General features: G+C 39.3%; 1 protein-coding gene across 8 annotated transcripts in view; it reads right to left on the bottom strand.

The window, feature by feature from the left end:
• kcnh7a (potassium channel, voltage gated eag related subfamily H, member 7a) overlaps positions 1 to 25769 on the bottom strand; it is a 98109-nt gene that overhangs the window by 70734 nt on the left and 1606 nt on the right. For all 8 annotated transcript variants that reach the window (XM_020710294.3, XM_078932772.1, XM_020710299.3 and 5 more), the window contains exon 2: positions 24419 to 24649. In XM_020710294.3, coding sequence (XP_020565953.1) covers positions 24419 to 24649 — 231 coding nt within the window. The remainder of the gene's footprint in view (positions 1 to 24418; positions 24650 to 25769) is intronic.

Genomic DNA, 25769 nt, shown 5'->3' with positions numbered 1-25769 from the left:
TTGTTTAGTTCATTTGGACAAAAGAAAAAACGGCTGCTAGATTACAAAGAAACTCAACTGTGACCATAGTTTTGCTTCATCCTTGATCCTCACAACAGTCCGGCTCTGACACGTGACTATCGGACCTCCTCCCCGCCACCTTTAGCTCCTTCAGCCACAGCCTCCTTTCATCCTAAGGTTATTTTAATTACATTCTCTCACGGTCTGGCACATTCACCTTTCAGCTCCAGGAATCACTCCTCTGTGGTGCATAGGTGATCCCTCTCAGTTTCTTCACAGCCTCAGTTCATTCACACGGAATCAATGATTAAGCATTGAGGTGTTTCATTTCCATGAATCCATTATGACAATATTCGTTCTGTCTGACTTGAAAAGTTGCTCGAAAATAGAAAAATCTAGATCAGCGTTACATATATCTTCAACGCTGGTAAAGAGTAATTGACGGAGCGGAAAAAAGTACCCACATTTATTTTTCTCTGATCTCTACAGGAATTCCAGTCAAAATAAACTCACAAGAGACTAAAGTGGAATGTTTTGGGGTTAAAAGGCATCTCTGCTCATAATATCCAGCAAAACCCTAATTAAATCTGAGATAAAGAACCACTACTACAGGGGTTCCAACCCTCAGGTCGCGCAGAAATACATAAATAACGGACATTTTTTCTGTTTTATTCGCGATCTGATTCCCGTTTTAATTTGGAAAACTGACTCACTCGTGATGCTTGCTAAGATGCTCCTCTCGGTCACGTGACCTATGTACTTCCACGACCTTCTTAGAGAGGCTGTTCCGGCCAGAAACACTTAATATACTATCGCTGAATTGAAACTTACGAGTTGGCAAAGCCGGAAATAAATAAAAAACAACACAAAAGGCTTTGGAAAGGTTTTTTTTGTAAAAGAGCCAGAGAGATGACAGAAGAACCTTCAACTTTAAAGAAAATAACTGCTGCATTTAACTAAAAAACAAAGAAAAGAAAAAAAAAGTTCTAAAGTAAATGTGGATTCATAGCAACAGTTATCACAGCACACCAAACCCGGTTCTCTAATATAACAAAGATGCTGGAATAAAAACTTTTAACACAATGAACTCATGTTTATTATTATCAGGGCCACCATTATAAAAAAAAAAAAAACAGACTAAAGTCAAACCTTTGAGAATAAACTTGTATAATTATGAGAAAATTATTTTCAATCTTTAACAATAACGTTATAATTTCATAAATTATAAATAATTTACAAGATTAACTTCACGTTTGCTTAAAGCAGAAAAAATAGAAACAAAACAAAAAATATTTTGCTTCAGTAGAACAGTTATTTTGACATTAGTTTCACTAATAAGGAAATTCTAAGTCTCCTAGTAAACATTGCCTTTAGTAGGAATAGGGTCACTGAAAAGAATTTGCAGGAAACTCCAAAGAATAAAACAATTTGGGAGAAATTGTCTGTCTTGGAGGAAGAAATGGTTGGAGTTGCAGGAATACCACTGGTTACAGCAACAAACAATTCTTGTGGTTTCCTAAAACAAAACCGAAAATGGTGATGAAGGTTCTTGACCCATAATGGATTGGTTTCCGGCGGGCGTGCCGTTGAAGTCCAAATGCATTATGGCATATATATTCAGATGATACACCAAGGCCTTGTGGCATCATCATAAATGGCTGCATAGATGGATTTCATCCGCACGTAATGTAGATGGAGGATTAGACAACCAACGTTTAAAAGAGAAGTTTAAAAAGTTTAAAACCAAGTTTTAAAAGAGACATAAGGATACTTCAGAAATTTCCAAAAGTAAAACTAATTTAGGCAGGCTCTTTGGCACATAAATACACCACAACGTTAGGATAAATATTCAATGGATAAAGTTTCTTTAAAAAAAAAAAACATGATTAATTAAACTATGACTAATCCTTTTGCAGCATACGCAGGTTAGGCTGGTGAGCCTGGTTCCTGCAGGGGGCCTGGGGAGGCCTCCTTGCCCAGGAAGAGGAGCGTCCGCTCTGGGTCTGGAGGTGGAGCTAGCAGTGTTGGCTGCTGCTTCCAGGCTGTAGCCCAGGCTTCCTTCCCAGGGAAGAGGAGCGTTTTTTCGGCGTGAGCTTCTGCCTCTGGTTCCAGCATGCCTGCTTACAGCAAACCAGGAAGCTGGAGACTGGGACGCTGGAACCAGGCATCGTGGAACAGCCTGGAACCAGACAGCTGTAAGCAGGCACACTGGAACCAGGCGACGTGGAAAAGCCTGGATCCATGCAAATGGCGTATACTTATATAGCGCCTTTCTTCCTACAAGGACAAAGCGCTTTACAGTCACGGACCCATTCACCCAGTCACACACACATTCACACACTGGTGGTCGCTCCGCTGCCAAACACAGGCGCCCGCCTACCACCAGAGGCAAGGTGGGGTTCAGTGTCTTGCCCAAGGACGCTTCGACTCATGGGCGTGCAAGGCGGGAATCGAACCTGCAACCTTACGATCATGGGACGACAGCCCTACCGCTGCACCACGGCCGCCCCAAGCGGAGACTGGGATGCTGGAACCAGGCAGCGTGGAACAGCCTGGGTTCCATGTTGCTATAAGCAACAATGGATAAAGTTTCTTTAAAAAAGAACATGATTAATTAAACTATGACTAATCCTTTTGCTCCAAATAATAAATTAAGCTTGAATGACGTCTCAGTGTGAAGGTGCATGCACACCAGTTGCATTGACTCACATTTTCAGTTAAAAAGTCTAGGCTGACACATGCACACCAGAATTTCGGGGTGCTGCGTCTGGAACGCAGGTAATCGAGCTTAGCTAGTCAAATTTTTAGGCCGGGTCGCAGGCTCCACGTACAAATCAGGCGTTCATTGATCGTGTGCTGAAAGTTCAACCGGTTGAACATTTTCAGAATGAATAGAGGGAACGCGGCAATGTGACAAATTAGGGACTCATATTTGATAGTGACGTGTATATACCGTCCTTTTCAAAAACATGGCAGTGTCAACCGTTAACATAATCACGAAGGAAGAGAAGAATCCCCCTCCCTGCCACTACCCGAGTGTCCGGCGCTGGTCCGGTGTGAACACCACCTTCCTGTTTAGCCGTGTATATAACTGAAGGGTCCTTATCAACCCCTCTTTTCATTTTTTTAAAATCTTTTCTTTCTTTTAAAATAAATTTTATAATGATTATGTATGTTTTTAATCTTTGCACTGTTATGTATTGTGATTTTAATGCATTTTCCTGTTTCGTGAAGGACTTTGAATTACTTTCTGTGCTATACAGATAAACTTGTCTTGCCTTAATGAACGCTCCTGAAACGGCGTATAGCCCAGTCTTAAACGCACCACTTGTGTATGTAACTTGAGTTTTCTCACCAGACCCGGAGTTAGAGGACATTCTTGAATAAATTATCTTTAACTTTTCCTTCAATGAGTTCTCACAAATCAAGAACTTTGGTTTATTGAATCTTCATATCCAAATATCTTCATATCTTCCATCACTAAAATATTTACAGACAGTTTCAAACTGTCTATTTCCACTACATTTTACCTATTACTAAATTAATGGAATAGATTGTCCCTCAAAAGGTTAAGGGGCTTGTAAGCTAAATTAGATTCCAACTTCTGCCTGATAAAGGCTGGTCCATGAAACTAATGACCGACATTAAACAGGTCTGTAACTCAAAAAAACAATTTACAATATTTAAGAATTTGGTTCATTTTCCTAAACAGACCCAAACTCAAACGGGTCCAAATTCTCTTTTTTTGACCTTTAATCTTAAGTCCCGCTCCAATCATCTTTTAATCTATTATAAAAGCCTTCCCAGTGGTCTTTTATCATTCAGCTGTTTTTAGCCAAAGTCAAAAAACCTGTGTCGCTTTCAAGGACAGTTTCAGCAGAGCAGCAGTAAATGATTTGAAATAGTGGAAATTTGAAGTTGTGGAGCAGGGAGCTGGTGTCCAGCCCAGCGTATTTTCTACTTCACAAAAAAGCTATTTTTCAAACAGCATTTCTGGTCTAATCCTGATTCACAACAATTTGAATAAAGAAATACTAAGAAATTAAATTTAATGTTCTCCATCATGAGAAAATACAATAAGAACATAGTAAAAACACCAAAAACAATTCTCACCGAAGTAGGTCTTTAAAGGTTTAAATATATTTCAGAAAGATTAAAGCTCAACTTTTTCCTCCACAACCCTACATTTTAAGATACAAACTCTACACGGTTACTTTTTAAAATTTTAATAGAGCTAAAGTGAAGCTCTACACAGGTTTGTTTTTGGTTGAGCTGCAAGGATGAGTGAAGCTAAAGTTCCTCTATGGACCATGTGACACCTGACAGTTGCCTCTGCAGAGAACACAGGGGTTAAAATGGTGCTCAATAACAGCCGGTGCTTCGCAGCCCGGCCTCATAGACAAAGGACGGGGTGGGAGTGTGTGCGGTTAGGTTGGAGTAAGTCTCCACAAACGAGTGACACTAATGCGAGCCATGCCTCCTGCAGCAGAGAGCCGTTTGTCGGTGAAGAAACCGCTCCGGGCGTTAAACTGACATCTCCTTCGATGTGCGCTGCGCTCCTCCGTTTAAAAACAGTCAGCAGGGAGCTTCCTCTGCTTGCTGCGGCTAATTGTCATCAAATCAACTTATTCGGGTCGCTCCCTGACCCTGTGTCAGCATGTGTCACAGTCAATCAGAGCTGTGCTGGAAGTGTCTCCGCTGTAACTTCAGCTGACAGAGGGTGAGAAAAGCAACATTAGCTTATGATGAGGATGCCTTGTAGCCTTCTAGAGGCGTGCAGAGCCAAAATGCTCATCTACAATGACTAACAGGCCACCGACGCTGCTGGGGAACCTGGTAACTCTCATCTCTCAGCAGTAGAAGTCAAACAGCAAAAAGAAAACGTCAAATAGTAGTTAATTTTTATACAACCATAATGCTAAAGTGTTTGTAAATCTGTCTGTACATAATAATTTTTTTCACTGCTGGGGGGGGGGGGGGCTGTGTACTAGCGGGAGAGCATGTAAACTGAAGGATGTTTGGAAGCAGGGGTGGACTTACTGCATGCCAAAAACCCCACTCACAACTCAGAGAAAAATTCCTAATGAACTACTGTCGCTCTGCAGAAACTATGTCCTACAAAACGACTTATTTTTTTTTTTTAATTGTCTAAAAAAAACAGTCTAATCACAAAAGATTACTGGGAACGCTTTTACAAATGAATAAAAAGACGATCAGAGTGGGACTTTAAAGAAAATCTCATCTTCCCTAGGATGTTGTTGGCCCTGCTATAACAGCTTCTTGTTACAGGTTCAGGATGCCATCAAGTTTTCAGACGAATTCATCCCCTAGGTCTTCTGTGAAGCTACGTTCACAGCGCCCTCAGAAAGTGCGTTTAAGTGGCCACTTTCAATGAAAGTCTATGTAAATGCGCATTTCGGCAAACCCTTGAATTCAAGTGCGGCTTTGCAAGATTTTATGACCTTTAGATGTGTGGCCATTGAAAGCGTGCTGGCAGCTAAACCAGGTCAGATTTTGACCAATCAGGGAGTCAAACTTGGTAGTGACTCAGAGCGTAGCTGGTTTATCTGGTAAATATAGACAAAGCAATGAGCCTGATGATGTCTGTGTTTGTTTTTCAAATAAAGATAAACCAATACATCACTCTTGACATGATGGTAATCCATGTCCTTCAACGCAAGGATGCTAACAATGTACTGAACCGTTTTGTGCCCAAATCGTGCTTTAACATTTCGCATCAAGCCTCTTCCAAGTGTAAGTGGCAGAGATGGGCTAGTTAACAGTAGAAGAAGAAGAAGTCCCTCCTTGCTTGTCCAGTGTGAACACCATGGGCTATATGCACGTTCTTGAATGCGCGTCAAACGCCAGGTGTGTAGGTAGCTTTAGCTCCTCCCCACCAAACTCCAACCATGTGGACCCTCTGTGTCCACTAGAGAGCAACCATGCTGAAACAGGAAGCGGTTCTCTAGAGTCCAGTGCTAATGCAAGGTTGGATGAATCTGCTCAGCCGTGGAAAGCTATTCCACAAAGCTTTCTTGGTGCGCTATTAAAAGCCCACAGTGGGAACTAAAACAACACATTCTCTACTGTAGCTTGTTGAATTGTAGTCTTAGCCTGAATTTGCCATTTCTCTTGAGCTAAGCAGTCAAAGGAGCTTCAATGCTGGATATGACTCGTCAAACTGTCCAAAAAAACCATTGTTTTTGCCAAACAATGCTGACAACTCATCCTTTGTTGAGTTTCTCTTTTCACTGATCTGAATAAACATTTCTCATGCGAACTGAAGCACACACAGTCTTGCTTTTGTTTAAAAAGCAAAATAACTATTGATTCATTCCTATCTTGACTTAAAAGATCTGCAGGGATTCATAAAGTTGTGGATCAATTTTAGTTGTTTTTTCTTGTTTTTAAAGGTAGTAAAACACTGTTTTCAGTGTGGTAATAAAAGTAACAAGTTTTACTTTAGGTTAACAACAGAAACTTTTTTTTTTGTGTTCGAAAAATAAGTAGATTTTAAATGGAACTGAATCGTATACATCCAAGAAGAATATTTAGGTAACAATATTCATTCCATTTGGGACTTTTGCAGCTTCTTTGAGCTTCATCTGTCCTTCCAATTAAAACTGCAGGATAAATATTATATTTACTCAAAAACAGTAATAAAAATACCTTAAAGCATGCAGTTGATGGCATTGCAACTATGCTTTTCTTTTTTCTATTTAAACAATACACAGTTCAAGTATTTTTTTAAGTCCATGGATTAAGTGTTTGGTTTGGGGTATTGTGCCCTGAAATAAATAAATCCTCCAAAAACCATTTTCATTGAGATCTCATGATCATCTATCAAAGTAAATGAACCTTATTAGTAGCAGATCCACTTATTCTCTTCAGCTCTTGAAAAGCTGTTTTGGTGTCTTATCTTTGCACAGCTTTTATCTTGTAAATTATGACAAAGCAAAAAGGTTGTGTTATTTGTTTATTTGTGGATGAACACTTTACAAATTAGTAAAGGTCATGTCAGAAGTGTGTTTGCATATATGTAAATATGTGGAAAGCTGTGGCTGAACTACCTGAGGGGATGTACCAGATGTAATTCAGTACAGTAGATCCAGTAACCACAAGTAAGTTTGAATTTGAATAAAACATGAAAATATGACAAAAGAGAAACTAAAACAGGCTAAACAGCGGATTCTGTTGTTTAATAGGATGTAACAGGGTTTGGAGTTTATAATTGTATGTATGCACGTTTATACTGAAGCACTCAAATATAAAAAAGACAAAATGTGAAACTACAGTGTTCTGATGCCTGATTTCATTCCTTTCAAGAATAAACAGAAGTTTTTTACGTTTTATAAAGATCCAACTTCTCAGCAGTAGATATGCCAAGGATAACTGGAAAACAATCAGGGAGGCATAATCTTGAAAGACCAAATTTAACTCCACTTAACAGAAAACGTATGGATGGTTATCTTGGAATAGCAAAGCAGAAAGAGTCAAAATATTTGAATCTGTTGTACAGGTGTCTTAACTTTCTAATAAAACAGGCCAGAAAGAGAAAGAAAAACTCATTTTCCCCTAAACTGGTACAGTTGGGTATTGGGGATGTTTGGGTATTGTACATTTTTATGAATTTTGTCAAAGCTGTTATGGTTTTTTGTTAATATTTTTTTGTTTTTTGTCAAGGTCTATATAGTCTGTTAACATTTTTACAAATGTCAACATTTTTATGGTTATTGTTAACATTTTGTAGGTTTAAATTAAGGTCGTTTTGGTTTTGTTGACATCTTTGTTAATTTTGTCAATGTTAGTATAGTTTTTGTTAAGGTCTTTACGGGTTTGGTAATGGTTTTATGATTTTTGTCAACATTTTAAAGATTGTTGTTGGTGTGTCTTCAGTCCAAGGATCAGCAGATCGCCAACGCCTTTCATTGAGTAGCAGATTCGAAGTCATCAAGTGAATGGAAGACATTTACCGAAAGGAAAAAAATGAATGGCTTCCTTTTCAGGTTCACTGCTATTCACTGAGTGGAGCTGTAATGGTTGTGTGAAGTCTCATGACAGATATGGGTGAATGACTGGAGGGCAAGGACACCGATAGTGGGAGCATTGAGCCTTTTATCTCCTCGCTATCAACTGAATGAATGGTTTCTCCCTGTATGGAGCCGCTTCTGTACAGTAGACAAGGGGGTGGGGGTGTGAGTTCCTCAATGAAAGAAGACGGTGATGGGGAGACGAGGGGGATGGGGATTGGCGAGGTGGCAGGGCTGGTGCGTGCTGGGGGAGGGGACTGTCGGCCTGTTCACAATCCATTTGGTATAATAGCTTCACGTTCAAGCAGGAGGTGTGAGCTTAATCCTCAGATTCGATCACGGCATGTCCTAAATTTACTCACTTCTGCGACCAGACGGCGGTTTTAGAGACGTGATTGCTTTAAGACAGGGAGAAACATTGAGCCTGAGGGTGGAAAGGTGTCAACATGAAAAAAAAAATCTATGTAGATGTTACTAAGTGGCTCAGTGCTGGTATGAGAGCACGGATGTACACCGCAGCTTTTACAGTCTGAATGTAGTCAAATCGGTTTGAATCCATTTCTTTATGAAATCTCAGTAATCTCTTTTTGCTTTATTGTTTTATTTAAACCAATAAATTCCAATAAAATAAAGCAAAGTATCAACAGAAGTTAATATCGTTTCAAAGATGTTGGAAGTTGGGTTAAAATGCAGTTAAATTACAACAACATGCACATGCACATGAACTTTTTTCCGAGTTGTCGGGCTGTGAAGAATAGTGTTGACATTTTTCTACTGTTAATGGATGACCTAGCCGATGCGGATGTGGGGGGGGGGGGGGTGGGGGGGTCATTCAAGAAATAGAATATTGATCTGAATAACCTAATTTCATGTTTAATTCTGGGATTCAGGTTTATTTTCTGAAAATAAGATGATGAAATTAAAAGCAAATGGTCCATTTGTCATCCAGGTCACAGCTTAACATTATCGCCAACAAACAGCCAATTCTTCAGAACATGAGGTGAGCCTGTGATTGGACCTGAAACTTCCTGGTAATTGGGGCAGGCCCAATGCCAAGACTGTCTACAGAATCAAGACAATACTATAAATTTGGGCTGAATTGTTACGCTTTTAAGAGAAGCCAATTGTTTAACCCTTGTGCTATCCTAGGCACTTTAACATTGGGAGTTGGGTCATCTAGACCCACTAGACAGTGCGCTGAACCTTTTTTCTTCAATGATTTGTGATCTTCACTGGTGTCCATGGATTACATGAAATCTTTCCACCTTTATCCACCTTTGTCATGGTAGGAATAACACGTCAATGCAAGGGTGGGGTCATCTAAGATAGCACAAGGGTTAATTAAAATGTACCAATTAAGAGGAGAGGGATGTTCTCTGTGCTGCCCAGTATAAGAGTCTCTAAAGAGGCAAGGGTAGTGTAAAATTCATGATTGTATTAGGTGTAATGAATCCTAAACACACATTTTCAGAGACATTTTTCTAAATAGAATAAAACTTTGGTTAAACTATTTTAAGATATAAAAACAGTAATGCTAAATATAAGAAGTCTGTAATGTTCACTTCAACTGTGTGACACAAATTAATAAAAAGATCCAGGAAAGAATGTTGTGGGATTTTTACAGTATTTAGGTGTAGAATGGTGAGGAAAAAAATACTTCGGTTCGACAACCAGCAAGGATTCAGTGTTAAAGAGTTAAACAGTCAGACTGGAACATCTCCACCATGACCAAGACAAAAGAGCAGTCGAAGGACACCAGGGACTAGATTGTAGACCTGAACAAGACAGATAAACCAGTCTACAATAACATAGCAGCTTGGGGAGAAGACATCACCTGTTGGGAGCAATTATTAGAAACTGGAAGAAATCACCGACAATCTTTCTCCACCTGGAGCATCACGCAAGATCTCAGCTGGTGGGGTGAACTTCTGTTATTGATAGAATATTTATATTCTGCACCAATATACAAATGCAATATGTAAAAATCATAGAATGTGATTTCCTGGATTATCTTTATATCCATTGTCTTACACAGATAAAGTGAAAATGTCATCTTTTCGAGTGGTACTACTTGCAGAATCAGTGACTGACAAATACAAAAAGTCTAAAATAGAAGAAAAAAATATATTAGACTCAAACAATGAATACTGGTTAACTAGTCCAATCTCATATCTGCAGAGCTCCCGGGTTCTTCAGTTATGAAGTCAGAGCAGATCAGCATCACCGCTCCCTTTCATCCCTAGCAGACCGCCTTTCACAGACACTGCTCCTGATGGCAGGTTCGGGATTAGATTCTGGACTCGGCTGGTTCTGTCCTCCAGCAGACATGCCAGGCAGTGATCCACCAGAGCTCCTGTAACTGTTGCCAGGACAACACTATGCAGGACCGAGGAAGAAGCTCTGCGACAGTCGAGTAGAAGAAAAAAAAAAAAGGTTAATATCTTCTCTTTTACATTGCTGGTCTGTAATTTGTGTGATTTAAAATGCTCAGTCTTACATTTCCAATCTACTTATCTTGAAAAGCATCTGTAATTGTGGAAATCTTCCACTTTGCTGCAGTAAAAGTGAAGCCATTGAAGAAATAAATACGATTCACAGAAGGAGAAAATCGAAGCCTCCTCCTACAATATAAATCTCTTCATGTCACTGGAGATGAAGAGTGGACCTCGTTAGTTACCCCGCCTTCGCTGTGGCTCGTGGGAACGGATGAGACTCCATTAGACAGCAACAGCACTCTGTGAGCAGGTCCTCTCTTTGTTGTTACACTTGGACGGGCATTATTTTTAGGATATCCAGCGTGATCATTTTACATATCTGCAGACAGGAAAAGGGAGCACCTGCACAGAAGAACTGCTGTTGGATCCAGAATCAGGGTCACAGATGACTGAAGCGGCACTTGGAGAACTCCAAAAACCAGAAGGCTTCTCCTACTCAGGAATCCCTCATTTACTCACTGTAACCACACACCAGAGCAGATGAGGGTTTTTGCCTGAAGCTCGCTAATGTGTCCAGTTTCCCCTCATTACCACCACCACCCCCACCACCTCTGCTTTTCTTTTTCATTCCCTCTCTTATCCATTGTGCTCGTAATTGTAAGCAGAAATCAAAATAATAGGAACAAAGACCGTAAAATTGTGGAAACTGGGAGACGATCCAGCTCCGACTGAAGAGTTCAGCACAAGTTATGATGTAAGACATTGTTTGTCTTACAACAAACATAACAGGGATGTCCCGATCAGAATTTTTTGGCCCCGATTTGGTTCAAAGTCATTTGATTTTGAACATCCGCCTATACCGAGACCTGATCCGATACGGTTTGTAAAACAATTAAAAAAAAAATGAAGAAAATGTAGAAACAGTATGCAGGTTATTATCCATTTAACCCTAAACAGAGCACTTCTGTGAAGTAGCTTCAACAATCAAGTATAATTAGTGCAACTATCAACTAGAATACTTGTTAATTATAAACTAGTAGAAATAGGTGATAATTCGTCATAAGAAAGTTTAGAAATAGTGTTAGTTCCTTTAGATAAATCCTTCAAATAGGATAGTTACATAGTTACACAAAGAAATCTTTAAAAGTAGTGATTTTCTCCTAAAATCTTTGTTACAGTACGACTTTATTCATGTAAGAATTAGTCATTAATAGTTAGTCATGTAAGAACGTTTGGTGATTGTAGATTTAATATCTTCAAATCTATTGAACATTAATGATTATATGGGATTCATTAAAACAATGACTTTCTTTAGAAATCGTTGCTGTAGCATGACTATGGTGAGTTTTCAAGACTCGATTACATGTTATTTTTGAGAAAATATAGATTTCGGTAACTTTTTTTTCAATCCCCTTTGCCTGGGCCCTGCACTCTGCAGTTCTCTGTCGGCTGCAGGAGGGTGCTATTCTCAATAAAAAGAAACAAAAATCCAAATCATTTTTTAAAATTTCTTTGTAGGTCTACGTTTGCATTAAGAAAAATAGCAAGAGACATTTGCTGTCAGTTTACAATGTTTATTAAAAGAGTTTTTGAGCCTAGAAATTCAAATCTGTGAATATCTCGCTAACCTTACAGAACTGTTTTTTTGAGCTCTAGCTCAGACCGGCAGTAAAATGTCGTGATCCGTTCATGACATGCAGACTTCTACTAAGGCATTTATTTGAAATATTGAGGTTGAAATATACAGCACTGATCAAAAAAAGTAATTAAAAAAATATGTATATATATTTTTTAACTATCCATTACTGATCACAACATTTGATACCCATCAAGCCTAAAATACATGATCGAGCCCCATTTCAGATTACGTGATCAGATTGGAACGTCCCTAACACACAACACTGTACATTAGAAGTAAACTATGATATCCGATTAACTAACTTTAAAACTTGAAAGTTTATCCTAAAGTGGGGGCACTAAAAGCAAAGCAAAAGGGTTTTATAAGAAAAAAGGAAAAACAAATAAATGCAGTCAGGGGGGTGGTCCTACTCACAGGCTGTCAGTCCTCTGTGCTATAACATGGTTTTTCTTCAAGCCTAACTCCTCCCTGTTTGGCACACAGTGTACCAAACGATCTGGATCCAAGTGCAAATGTTGCAGTTTCCTCCCTATCCATTAGGTGGCAGAATGCACTTTTCATTGGGCTAAAATCCAACTAACATTGACTGCAGTGTGCAGACAGAGGCATGCCTCAATGTTGGCGGGGTTAGACGTGTTGCCCTGTGCCCACTGTATGAGATTCTTTTTCGTCACCGCTACTGCCGTATTTTATACGTGTCCACGTGCCATAAAGCCACCAACTGGATCCAGGAGTGTATCCTGAGATGGCTAAATTAAGGCTCGCCATGTAATTTCTTTTTAAATTCAGGAAAAGATTAGTTATTTTGATTTTAAAGGATGTGTACACTCCTGCTTTAAGAGTTTTTTTGACACGTGTATCGATTGACTGTTATGTCAGCCCCATCTCCATTTAAGGGAGACTCATGTTTCAGAGGTGTGTTCAACAAATGACAGTAGGAGAACTGGGTGACGTCTACACTCAGTCCAGTTCTCTTATACAGTCAATATGTTCAACAGACAGATCGATGCAGAGAGGAGTGATGTGAAAATTGGTGTTTGTTTTGTCTCTGAACTTACAGAATTGACTTGTATTTGTTGGGGTGAATAAAATCAGGATGTCTTTAGTCATTTTTGTCTCTGTCATGAGGTTATTTTTCCCAAAAGGCCCTGCAAATTAGACGAAGGCATCCTTAAATGACTTAGGTCCACCAGTAGCTAATTTTCATATCGAGGAGTTGGTAACACAAGAGTATTTAACATCTTCTACTATGATCTGTCTCAACTTTAGCAGTTTAATTTACAATGTGCATATGACAGAGTCGTTTTGAGCCATCAACAAAGGGGACAAGGTGTTAATTAACTGATAAGTTCAGCAATAACAGCACAATTGTACCATGCCAAAGTCCACAGTGCCATCCAAGGGACCGACTCTGCAAGCCAGCCTAAGGGAGAATCCATTAAGAATGCCAGGGCACTACTAAACGGAGCAGTCATAGAAGCCAAACAATTTCCTGCCCAATGTCCAGATGGAAAAACTGCCGTAAACAAAAAGTGGCGGAAACATAACTAATGGATTAACCTCAGAATAGATCTTTAGCTGGAGAAAACCAGAGAACACACCCGTTTGTCAAAAAGTCAAAATTCCTTGGAGCGCTTCTGAAGTTTAATGCGATCAATGACTTCAAAGCCAGCAGAACTATTGGTTAAATAATATTTTCAAACAGGATATCTGCATCCCTGGGAGAAAAATGTTACTACATTACTGTCAGTGCGCTCTGTACATTATGGAGTATCTTGTTTCAAAAACCACAGAGATGAATTAACTCCACTGAGTGTTTTTTACGATCAGTTTAAACAGAGTAAACGTCTCTGATATAAAAACAGTTTCTGATGGAACACAAAGTGCTTGGATTGTGGTGTATATGTACCGTCATGTTGATGTTTGGCATCATCATTCTACTGGTAATAATTTCAGGCGTCACGTGGGGTGATCGCACTCCATAAAATACAAGCCGTTGCCTTTTTTGGGTTGAAAAACTTTTTACAGCTGTACGCCGTTTTTAAATTCGCTTCATTAAACCTTCAATACCAAATTTTTAAGATTACTTTTTTTTAATCCATTTTGTTGTACCATTTCAACCACAGTTCACTTCACCCACATGAATTAATAGTCTAAAACAATGGGAGGGGCTAAGTCAGCATTTTGTGTATGCATGGGCCCACCTACCTGCCAATCAAAGAAACAGTGATATAACTAATATTTAATAATAAAAAAAAAATCATTGTTTTGTGTGCCAAAGGTAATATATTGTCATATTCAAGGATATTGTTTAAAGGCTGTATAAAAGGCTTAAGAATAGAATGGTATAGGCCCTTTAATTGTGGCACACCGTTAATTTTGAGAGCTGAAGCTCTCTAAAGCTACAGACAACCATGCATGTGACGCGCTTTCAAGAACATGCATTCTTCACCGTGCATTTAGCCCATGGTGTTCACACTGGACAAGATGGGAGGGGCTTCATTTTCTTTTTCTACATGTCCGCCACCAACATTTGTGAGAGACTGAGCGAAATGTTGAAGTGGAGCAAATCTTGTGAATCTTGCTCCAGGATTTTTCTTTTTCGACTTATGAAAGATTTGGTTAGACGTTCATATGTCACTACCAAATCCAAGTCCCTGATTGGTCAAAGTTCCACCTGATTTAAATCGTAATGCCTTTTGAGCGGATGCATGTTTTGTACATAGACCTTCAAAATGGTTTTTAAAATGTGCGTAGCTGTGCGTGAGCAGGAGGGTTTTAAAGCGGCAGCCCTAAACGCGGTTGTACATCAGTCTACATCGACTTTTCATTGGAAGTGGTCGCTTGAACGCACGTTGGCGAGTGCGGTGTGAACATGGTGTAAGAAAACATGTCCAGGTTTAAGCAGGGCTTTAACCTCACAGAACACCCACAATGCATTTTTTCCACCTGGGGACCTCTCCATTATCCATTTCATGATTGGCTGAACAAAGCTGACTATAAATGTTTATGTATATATTAGGTTGGTATTTTAAAAAGGGACACCTGCATAAAAGCTCACTTATAAAAATATGAAATGTTTCTTGCAATCCCAAATTTTTTGGAGTTAGACTAGTACTCCATGTTTTACATCTAACGTCCTTCCAGTTTTATTAATAAGCCCCCCCCCCCGTCCAGCCACTGCAGTCGCTCCACCCTGCAAACAGCAGAAGACAGACATAACTGTTGATCCAGGTAACCAGCTGCAAGGCAGAGAATGCTGGCGTACCTCTGGAGAACCAGGGCCGGGCCGCCCTGATCTATTCTGCCCCCTCTACTCAGTCTTATACATTATTCACAGGCAGTGCACTTCGCGGAGAACATTTGGGAAACCTGCACACACTCACAGTCAATGCCGCGGCCTTGCATCTGCCCTTCAACAACAGTGTACCAACGATCAACACAAGAACTGCATCCATAGGCCGAATGCCTCCGCCACGGATGAATAAAACATCCCCAAAACAGACCAGATTCAGGTCGACATCAAAACTTAATCAGGTCTTAGCTGAGCTCCTGAAATCTTAATTTCTTTTGGAGAAATTCTCAAACAATCCCTAGCAGCTCCAAGGAGGGAGCAAACTCCTTGAAAAACCAAATAAATGGTATGATCTCTTTTTGGCGTCATGTTTGTGATGAACTTCTGAAATAAGGTCAAACTATATTTAAACAAGACTTACTTCCAACTCTAGAGAGTACTGTACTGCTGTAAGGGGCGGGCTTCGGTGAGGCTCAGACTGCGTCGATTCCCAAACACTAAAACTGACTGAAAGGCAGATTCACTGACCCAAGCAGTGGAAAAAAAGGACAGAAAAGATGAGTCACATCAGGGTTAACAAATGTCAGCGCATGACGACAACAAAACCTACTTCTACATGTTTGCACAACACTTTTATAGTTAGAAGACATCTGTTTGTAGTATATTCCTTATTAGCTTTGATTTAGTCAATTACCAGGTAGTAACAAAAGTGCTGCAACAATTACATTTATGGTCAATAAAAGGAGAATTTTATTCATCTGTGCGTCTATAAATTATTTTATGGTATGATCTTTTTATGTTCACCAGTTGTAGTAGTAGTAGTAGTAAAATACGGAGGCAGAACAAAAAGACTGGAGCGGAACTCAATTTTTTATTTAGTGTCCCTGCCAGTTTTCTTTGTTGCACACTCATCTGCCACATGTCCCTTTAGACGTTTTTAAAGTGCCGAGCTAACTGCTTGTTTGTACAACACATTTTTTAACTCGGATCATCAGTTTTAACAGCTGGAGGCTTTTTAGTCAAATGGTCATTCTGGCATTAAAATGCCGTTTGTAACATATTAGTATCAATTCTAGGAAGTACCATCTGTATTCAAAGGCAGACATGAACAAAAATGAAGGTCAACTGTTAAAAAAAAGAGGACATTTTAGGTAATTAAAAAAGCAAAGAAGCTTTGCTCCTGAATTTTCTGTCTTTACGTCTTTTTTTAAAATAATTTTGCCATATTTCTTTAATGTTTAGAAGGCAGACAAAATGCTACAAATACAAATCTAAAATAGGAAGTTCTTAAGAACAACCTTTTTTAGGCCACAGACCAATTTAGCGTCAGACAATATTTTATAGACAAGTCTGTATGTGGCTGAAGAAGGCATTTTTTAAGCTTCTTATCCAATTATTTTAAGCTTTCAATTTACAGATAATCAAATATATAAGCTGGAAGCCACAAATAAAGCAAATCAGAGCTAAACTTGCTAAAAGCACAGCAGTGTTGGGAAAAACGTGCCATACACTCACTCACAAAGCACGTCTACTAATATATTCATCGATAATACCACCACATTTACAATACAGTGTAGAAGTTTGGCGAAATACTTATAAAACAAATCTACAGTGTTTGTATATCTTCCAAAAAAGCCATTTAAATAGTTCATGGTGTGGAGTGACTATTTTTAAAGATGGGTTTATTGAAATTATTGGAACTAGTGAAACTTGAAAAAGCTCTCATCATGTGTAAAGCCAGAAATAAATTACTTCCAGTAAACATACAACAAATGTTCAAGGAAAGAGACAAGGGGTGACAATTGAAGAAATCAGCTGAACTTCAGAAATGTGCTTCTCAATTTGTGGTGTGGATTTATGGAATGGACTGGATGAAGGGTTTAAACAAAGCAAACGCTTACATTTATTCAAGAAACCTGCAAGATGGAACCTTATGAGGCCAAAAATGATCGATAAAAACACAACACGTCACTTCTGCATAGGTGCTATGCAGAATGTAATATGAACGTATAACATGTACAAAACTGTCAATAGAAATGCGCAGCTGTTGTAATAAAGGGGTGGGATCATACAAGATTTCTCTTCAACCCACTCCTTTTCCAGCACACTGTCTTGATTTATCTGCCTATTTAAAATATTGTGTTTATTTTCATTTGTGTTTGAAATAAAGAAAATTGAATCGAATATTTTATTGAAAGCTGATGTTATTCGTGCGAATTTACTTGTGGCTAAGCACAAAAACTGGTGGAAATCCATGTAATACATGTAGCCAAGATGCACATTTCTACCTTCCATGGAAGCATCTAAGGTGCGTAATCCTTTCTCCAGGTCTGTGCGGCCAAGAAAAAAGCTCAGCACTCGTCGTATATATTTTGAAAAGTTGCATGGAAATAGCGTTTTTGAATCTTTTCCAAATAAAACTTTAGTCAGAATCAAAATTTAAACAAAACAAATAATGTAAGTTACCGTACTTATGTTTTAATTTGTGGACTGGACCCAAGTGACCTGGCATGGAGGTTGGGGACCACTGCTTTAGAGGTCTCCAACTCTGTTGGCTTGTAAGATATAGAGCTTGCACAGGAAATAAATATGTTTTTGTTGGCAAATATAATTTTTTTCTTTCCATTAGCTCAAACAGGAAGATATTTCTTTTGTTTTTAATGAATTTGGTCAAAGGTCACTCATTCCGCTGACGTTCTTGGAAAGTTTTAGTGAGATGATAACTCCTCGCGTGACATAACCTCATGTTTCTGTAGGGATGACGTTTTCTTTTTTTTTTAAATGCCCATCAAAATCCTGAACTCAAACTTTGCAATTCATTTCCGATGAGGGGGAAAAAGAAAAAAAGCCCTCTAATCCCAGTGAGAATCTGAGTCACAACTAAAACTTTAATCTATTTATAGTGCGACATTCGCAGCATCAGTTGCCATTTGCAAGTAAGAGCTTTTACCACATGCTCAACTTATGGATTTGTGGAAATGCTGAGAAGCCCGGAGAGACTGATCCTCAGTATAGAAAGCAGAGAAAACAATGGATTTACTTTTGTGAGCAGACAAGTACAGACAGGGCAGCTCGGGGTGTTACTTTACCTTTTGAAGCCGTTTTGAGTTATTTTTTCAGGCTTTTATCCATCTAATATTTAATGCCTGAATTATAGTTACAGAGTAAAGAGTGTAAGCACAGATACCCAATCTGGAACAACATCATTTGGCTCACAAGTAACATGCAGTGAAGTGTCTCCAATAAGTCTCTCTGCAAAACTCAGGAAATTCAAAAGAATATACCCAAAGTAGATCATCTGTGGCCTTTTATTTTTAGATTTCTAATCAGTCCTTTTATTTTTACGTTTCTCTCCTGTTTCTCTCTCTATTTATGTATATTCATGTCCATGTATGCGATTTAGTCAGTGGCAGAGCAAGAACATTTCATATGGGGAGGGAGTGGGGCAGAAGACTAGAAGAGTGTCTGATGAGAACAGCAAAGTGGAAGGCCATTGTGAATGAAAGAACCAGAAATAAATATTTAGATTATTAATACAAAAACAACAATTATTTAAGCCTAGGTGATATTACTGTAAAGCAGTACCAACAAAAAGAAATGCGTGGAGTAGGCTTGCATACACAGTACAGGGGCGTAGCAGATAATTTGAGGGGCTCGTGATTTTATTTAAACATGTTGCTTTTATTGTTGTTGTAATAGTTAAAGAAGCTTGTATTGATGATTTCTTAATCTTTGTTAATGATGACACTAATTTTGACTGCAAAGTTGGGAGGGGGGGTATGGGTGGGGAAGATTTTTTTCTAAGCGGGGCAGCTGCCCCCTTGCCCCCCTTGATAGCCCCGCCCCTGTATTTTGTCAAGGCTGTACAGCATTTTATCCAAAGTGTTTTTGCAAATAGCATTTCCACATACACAGAACTATTGTAATCAGACTCAAACTGTATAAACATGATTTTTTTTTATAATAACACGGTTTATAGGATATTACCTTTGTTTTAAAAGTCTCAATAATTCACATACACAAAAAACATTAGCACAATATCAATATATTAACCCTATATTAACCCTAAATTCTTTTGACTCCTCTTTAACCGCGTATGCATTTAATTCTAGTGGATTCTAAAGCGGAGAAAAGCAGTTTTATGCTTACATCCAACACTTTACAGTAGTGAAGTGTTTGCACACTCAATGTAAGTCAGTTGACTTTGTCGCAAAGAAAAGCGCTTTTCACCGTCGCGCAACACTTTACTTTGTGTTGCATTTCAGTGCAAAGCCGATATAAAAAGAGCGTGCATTATTTAGTTAGGAGTCGCAACTTACATCTCTGGTGTGAAAAGTGTTAAAAGTTATAGGGATGAGTCAATATGAACATTTCTGGAGGTAGATCCTGTAATGAAAATGTTGCTTTGACCACGTGTGATCAGAGTGAACGCATCATTCTCCTACATATCAGCGGTGTGGAAACATATGAAATCATAATTTGCCTTTTTTTTTTATCAATCGTTTCTCTCTCAACAACAGAAGAAGAGCATAACCCGAAAAGCTCCTGAAGTGGTTGATGTTTAAAATGAATTTAAACTGCAATATTTCTAATTCTTTTCAGGCCTCAAGATTTCTGAGTGGAAAGATCAACAAGAATCTAACAAACAGTGAGGTTGGACAGGGAGCTTGGAATCAGGCTTAGGTGGTGGCAGTCTGTCATATTACGAGACAGCACATCCATCATGCATCATGTCAGAGGCCAGCCTATTACAGGCAGGACCTGAGATACACAGGAAAACTGCCTTTTTTCTGGGTCTAGTTTATATCCAGTTCTTGGACTTTCTATCGCTAAACTCCTCCAGGCCCTTCAACAGTTAACAGGCTACAAGTCTTTTCTGAGCTGCAGTGAAGATCCACTTCATGGAGGTTACATAAAACAGGAAAGGGATTATCAGGCACATAGAAGAGCGCTGAAACACAAACTTGTACTTGTCCATCTGGAAAAGTGCTCTACTGATAACGTTTGTCCAAAGATGAGCCCAGATGTTCACTGTTGTCCAATGCAACTCGGAGCAAATTGAAGGGAGCCAATGAGATGAAGCCTACATCCTCTATGACCCATCCTAAAATGTAGAGGAACAACCATAAACCAACAGCTGTCCACCAGTGGAATGAGAACAAACGTCATAGCTCCAAGAAACGTGCTTATGTTCAGAAAAACATGTTGGATGATGCAGCGCTGAAGTGGTTGGAAGCAACTCATTTTGCCCAGAAAAGGGGATAAAATTAAACCTTTTTTATTGATGACAGGAGAGGTCCTCCTCATGGTTTGACTTATTACAGCATGTTGGGCATTGGAAGATTTTTTTTTTTTGAAAGATTCAGACATGAATGTTAAGTTGTTGTTTTGTTTTGGGTTTTTCTGTTCAGAAAATGTTGTGTAAACTGTTTTGCATTAAACTCGTACTGGATCAACAGCCCCCCCCCCAAAAAAAATAAAAATCAGAACAACTGTGTTACAATCAGTTGTATAGGTGTGTGGTAAATAGGTGGAAAAGAATTAGACTACCATCAGATGAAAATGGTGTTTTTAAGATGTTTTTATGGCACTTTTCTGATGATATAAAGAAATTTAAGCTCAAAATTACATTTCTGAGTATTACTTTATTCAATTTATTGTGAATCAGTAGCAGACAAAAAAAGTCTGTTTGGATATGGGCTTATTTGTGATGTAGAAACTATGCTGAGCGGGCTACAAGCTCCCTGTTCCGCTCCATTCTGAGTGATTCACTTGTAGACGACTAGATCCATGTGTCTTCTTTTTACTTTTGGGTTGGGGAAGTGGGGGCGGGGTTGCTTCTTGCCCTCAACTCAACAGTTGAATTTCTAATAAACTCCTGCCGCTTTTCAAAAACTATGTCAGAGAAACGGACAATTTTACCTCATTTTAAAAAGGCATACTCACAATTAAAATACCACTGGGAACGTTTTTAAAATAGAACAAAAGAGGATTGGAGTTGGACTTTAAAAATTTCCCATCTATCGATGTTCAATAACAAATTATTTGAGAATAAAATTCTTCAGATTTCTATCTTCTGCTCAGATGTTTTTGAGTGTTTTAACAGGAATGTCCAGGCTGAGCACAGCACTTTAGGTGCCTGTTATAGAGCAGAGACTGCAGGAACAGCGTGCACGCTGAAACAGGTGCGCGACCTTCCCTGGGGAGGCTTTGAATCAGGTGAGAGGACAGCAGAGAGGTCATGACAGGCTCAGGAAGCAGAAGAGCAAAAGGCAGGCCTCCTCCCTGCTGCAGGCTCAGACAAAGCGTTTTCTTTTTTAGCCGGCGTCCCCTGAAGACGAGCCAGGGAGCAAAGTCGGCAGCCATTGATTTCTATCGTCCGATGCGATGGTCTCAGGGATCAATGCAACATGGAGGTATTTGTGTCCTCATTACTGCTGTTTGCTCAGCGGATCGATTCAGACTCGACTGTTTTGGCTCAGAACAAACTGACCAGGAAGGCAGTGGGATCGCTCTCAATGCCTTCATTTAAACATAATTCTTAGAATTACACTTTTCAATAAATGCGATTTTAACAGCAGGGAGGGCAAATATTTCGAAGATTTAATCCGATAATGATGTGACTATTATTGACTTTTCGATCTAGTCTTTAATCTAGATTTTATTTATATTTAATAAGTTTATAGTAAGTTGGAGCCGGATGTCTCACTACTTCCTTTACAGATTCATTTATTCAGTCTAAGTTCTTGTTCTCATTGTGAACCACAGCACTGGTTCCTGTTGTCTGTAATGCTTGCAGGAGAGAACACAACCCTCACACATATTGGCTCTCCCCGTCTCCTTTGTTGCAGCTACGACAGCTTGCTGTGAAGAAGAAAAAAAAGGCTAAAGCATCATGGGAAAATATAACCATGAGCCCTTTTACATCAAGACTGTCAACATTTGGTTTGATTAGCGAGGAAATCTGAGACACTTCGCAACATCCCTTGTTTAGACTACAGTCAAGAAATATCATGCAGTTGCACCAAATGCTCTTTTGGGGGCAGTGTTGTACAAATCAGGCAGAAAGCTCCAGGTCCTAAAGCTGCGTTGACACCAAACACGATTCATCAGTTTTAATGTTAAGTGAAGTACAAACGCAATCGGAGGTCCTGCGGTGTGATTTAATCGTCTGGAAGCAGCATGTAATGCAGCGAAAAATTCTGACGTGTGGCAAAAAATGTGGCCGCGCAAATTTAAATATCTGAACTTTGGCGAAGAATTTGCATTGCATGAACCAATCAGGGACTCAGAGCGTGTTGATGATCAGCAGGTGGAGTCCAAAACAAACCTGGAGAATTGATTGCTTTCTGATCGTTTCCCTCCTGAAACTTTTTATATTTTTTCATTTACATCAAAATTCTTGTTTTTATTTTTTTTCTCTTCTAGGACTAATGCAGGACGACAAGTCGTCAAACTGGGTCACAGAGACGCAAGTACGGCTGAAAGCGCCCGTCGTTCAAACGCAGCTCCTGAGGTAGATGGTGAAGCTCGCAGTACTGTGAGAATTTCTGATTGATCTCATGAACCCAAATATGGAGACGTGCATTTTAAATATTCAGATTTACAGTCAATGCTTCCATGTAGAGATTAGGTTGAAAACTTTGGACAGAAACTACTCCCACAGGAGCGTCGGGCTCATCAACACAAGCGTCCAGCAGCGAATTTGTCATTTGCTGCGCGTCTAAAGGCGGAGAAGGCAAATCCGCCATGCAAATTGTGTGAACGGTCTTCTGCATCTGAATAAAGTAGCCTAATGCTAGATGTTATTGAGTTTATTCTTCATTTTTATTTAAGCAGAAAGTGACACAAGTTGAACTGTATTTTTGTAAAATGAAAATGACTCCCACGAAAAAAAGAGAGCTTCATTCAACAATATGCAAGACTTTTAGGAATCCAGAGAAAACCGCAGGTTTTCTGCAACATAACAGCCAACCAAGTAACGCAGATGATAAAAAGAGACGACAACATAAGAGCAAGGCAGCTGGAAGGAGGTGACAGATGCAGCAAGTGAGCACAAAATGAAGCATTTATTCACCTTATGAACCCACAGCTGTAAACACCTTCAAAAAGACGCCATCTTTTTATTTTGACACGACTGAATTTTCCCTGTTTCTTCAATAATTTTAGGCTAAAAAGGAAAAAACTAAATTTGACTTCCTTTTAAGTGTAAGTTTAGCAACATATGAATAATCTGCCCATATAAACGCTACAAATATTTAATATAAAATGTAGGTCTGTAATGTTTGCATTACAATGCTTTTTAGACAGAAACTACTTTATTTTATGCACAAAAGAAAAAAAAGAAGGCTCTTCTTGCTGTAATTTTCCCCCAAAACCTTTGGATTTCAACCAACAACCGCTGTAATGACAAACTTTAAAATGAAAAGATTTGGGAAATTCACAGAAATATGTACTTTTTTTCAAGCTGAAAACAGAATAACCAAACATTGCGAGTGTTTCAAGCACTTTCAGGTGCTGCTGGTGTTGTTGGAGCTACAGCATCCCGACATATTTTCCAGAGCTAGAGGTCACAAGCCATCGGCTCAGCTGACGCGCCTGGTATCAACTTTCACTACAGAGCCTTTACATTTGAAAAACCGTCAGCAGCACCATAGGGGGATTATCTGCAGAATGTGGGGATAAGGGTTGGCGTCCACCCTGACAGCCTCACAGTGTTGACTCGTGAGAATCAGGAGGAGATGCAGCGTCTGTGCTGAACGTCATGCAGGAAGACACACAGGAGGAGAGATGAACTTGTGGTTTTCAGAACTACATCCTCCCGGTGGGGTTTCAAGCTAATGAAGATCTTTCATCCTTTGATGGCAACACTGGACTTCCACAGAAAGAGTCTCAACTCCTGAACCCTCGTCTAGAAATCTCATTTACAACAATTATTTGTAATCGTCCCTATTGCAGCCGTTCAAGCAGCAAAAGTGACAAAAGCTAGTGTCAGAGCAGCCACCATTAAAACACTCACCGTCCTTGCGGTGGTAGGTGATCTCCACCTTGCGCTCCTCGGAGCCCAGGAGCGCCTGGGCCACCTGGGCCACGGCGTGCCGGCTGGTGCTCTGGCCGTGCAGGAAGTCGCAGGTGCACGGCTTCTGCATGACGTCCGGCCTGGAGAAGCCCGTCATCTCGCAGAAGCCGTCGTTGCAGTAGATGATGGCACAGTTCTGCACGCGGGCATTAGCGATGATGAACTTCTTATCTGTAGGTGAAGGAATAGAAAAGCCTCAATTACCCTCAAAATTCAGAAAAGAGAGCACACTGTATTTGATTGTGTTTTTTTGTGTGCCTTTTATTCTTAAACACTTGAACTTTCAAAATAAAACACTAATGTAATTTTACTTCTAAGGTAAAACCGCACCTTAATCTCATTTCTTGTCTCTGTTGGTTAAATTGTTTAGTTTTGTCATTTCAAAATAAAATGTTTTTTTTTCTAGCTTTGAATTTACCAGACACAACTAGTTTTGTTTAATTTGTAAGGAGTTTGGAAAGGTAAATGAAGTTCATGGGTCGCTGTCAGACTGTAGAATGCTATGGACGTCGCTCAACTCTTTCCTGCTCCCAGTTAGAAATTCAGATCTCAACTGTGATTAGTCCAAATTCTGGCGTCGGTTTTATTGCAACTCTGCTTGTTTTCAGTTGTCGTGGGAACCTGTGCTGCAATAAACTGATGGTAAAACCTGAACAACTTTAGTGGTTTCTCTTTAGTCAAAAACTGCGATAGGAAAAACACTTAGAAAGGTGTTGGGGAAAAAATAATAAAGATGTGTTGAAAAAGTTGGATAAAAAAAAGAAAAAAAAAATCACAACAGATCTCTCAAAAAACACCAAACAGACTCACGTAACATCTAAATGAGACCATTAAAAATGCCACAAAATTTGTTTTAACAACTGTAAAGACAAAAATCTTGTAAACCATACATGTAGTTTGTTGCAACTCTTTGACAGAATTTGACCCATTTTTAAAAAGTTTGATAATTTTCAGTGTAATTCCAAGAAATGTATTTCTATTACTGTCATTTTCCCACCATGGTGTGTCTCTGAATAACAGCAACTCATCAATGATATGCAATGAAATTGATTTGGGCAGAAGAGTCAACTCCCATAAGATTACTTACACATAGAATCACAACAGGAGGCAAACATTAGCAGGATACAACAGCTCCAGCTCTAGCAAAAGAACTAGTGCTGCCATCTAGCATTTTGGTAGAGTCACTGCAGAACAATTCTAAAATGTGACAAATGTGTGCAAATTAGTCTCGACTGGGGCTCAACAGTCGCACAGTGGTTAGCACTCTTGCCTTACAGCTGGAATACGGAGG

The sequence above is a fragment of the Oryzias latipes genome, chromosome 2 (assembly GCF_053564925.1).
Source record: "Oryzias latipes strain Hd-rR chromosome 2, Olatipes_Hd-rR_3.1".
In the NCBI taxonomy this organism is placed as follows: Eukaryota; Metazoa; Chordata; class Actinopteri; order Beloniformes; family Adrianichthyidae; genus Oryzias; species Oryzias latipes.
Note: the sequence above shows the minus strand (reverse complement) of the source record. Positions and strands in the feature narration are given on the sequence as shown.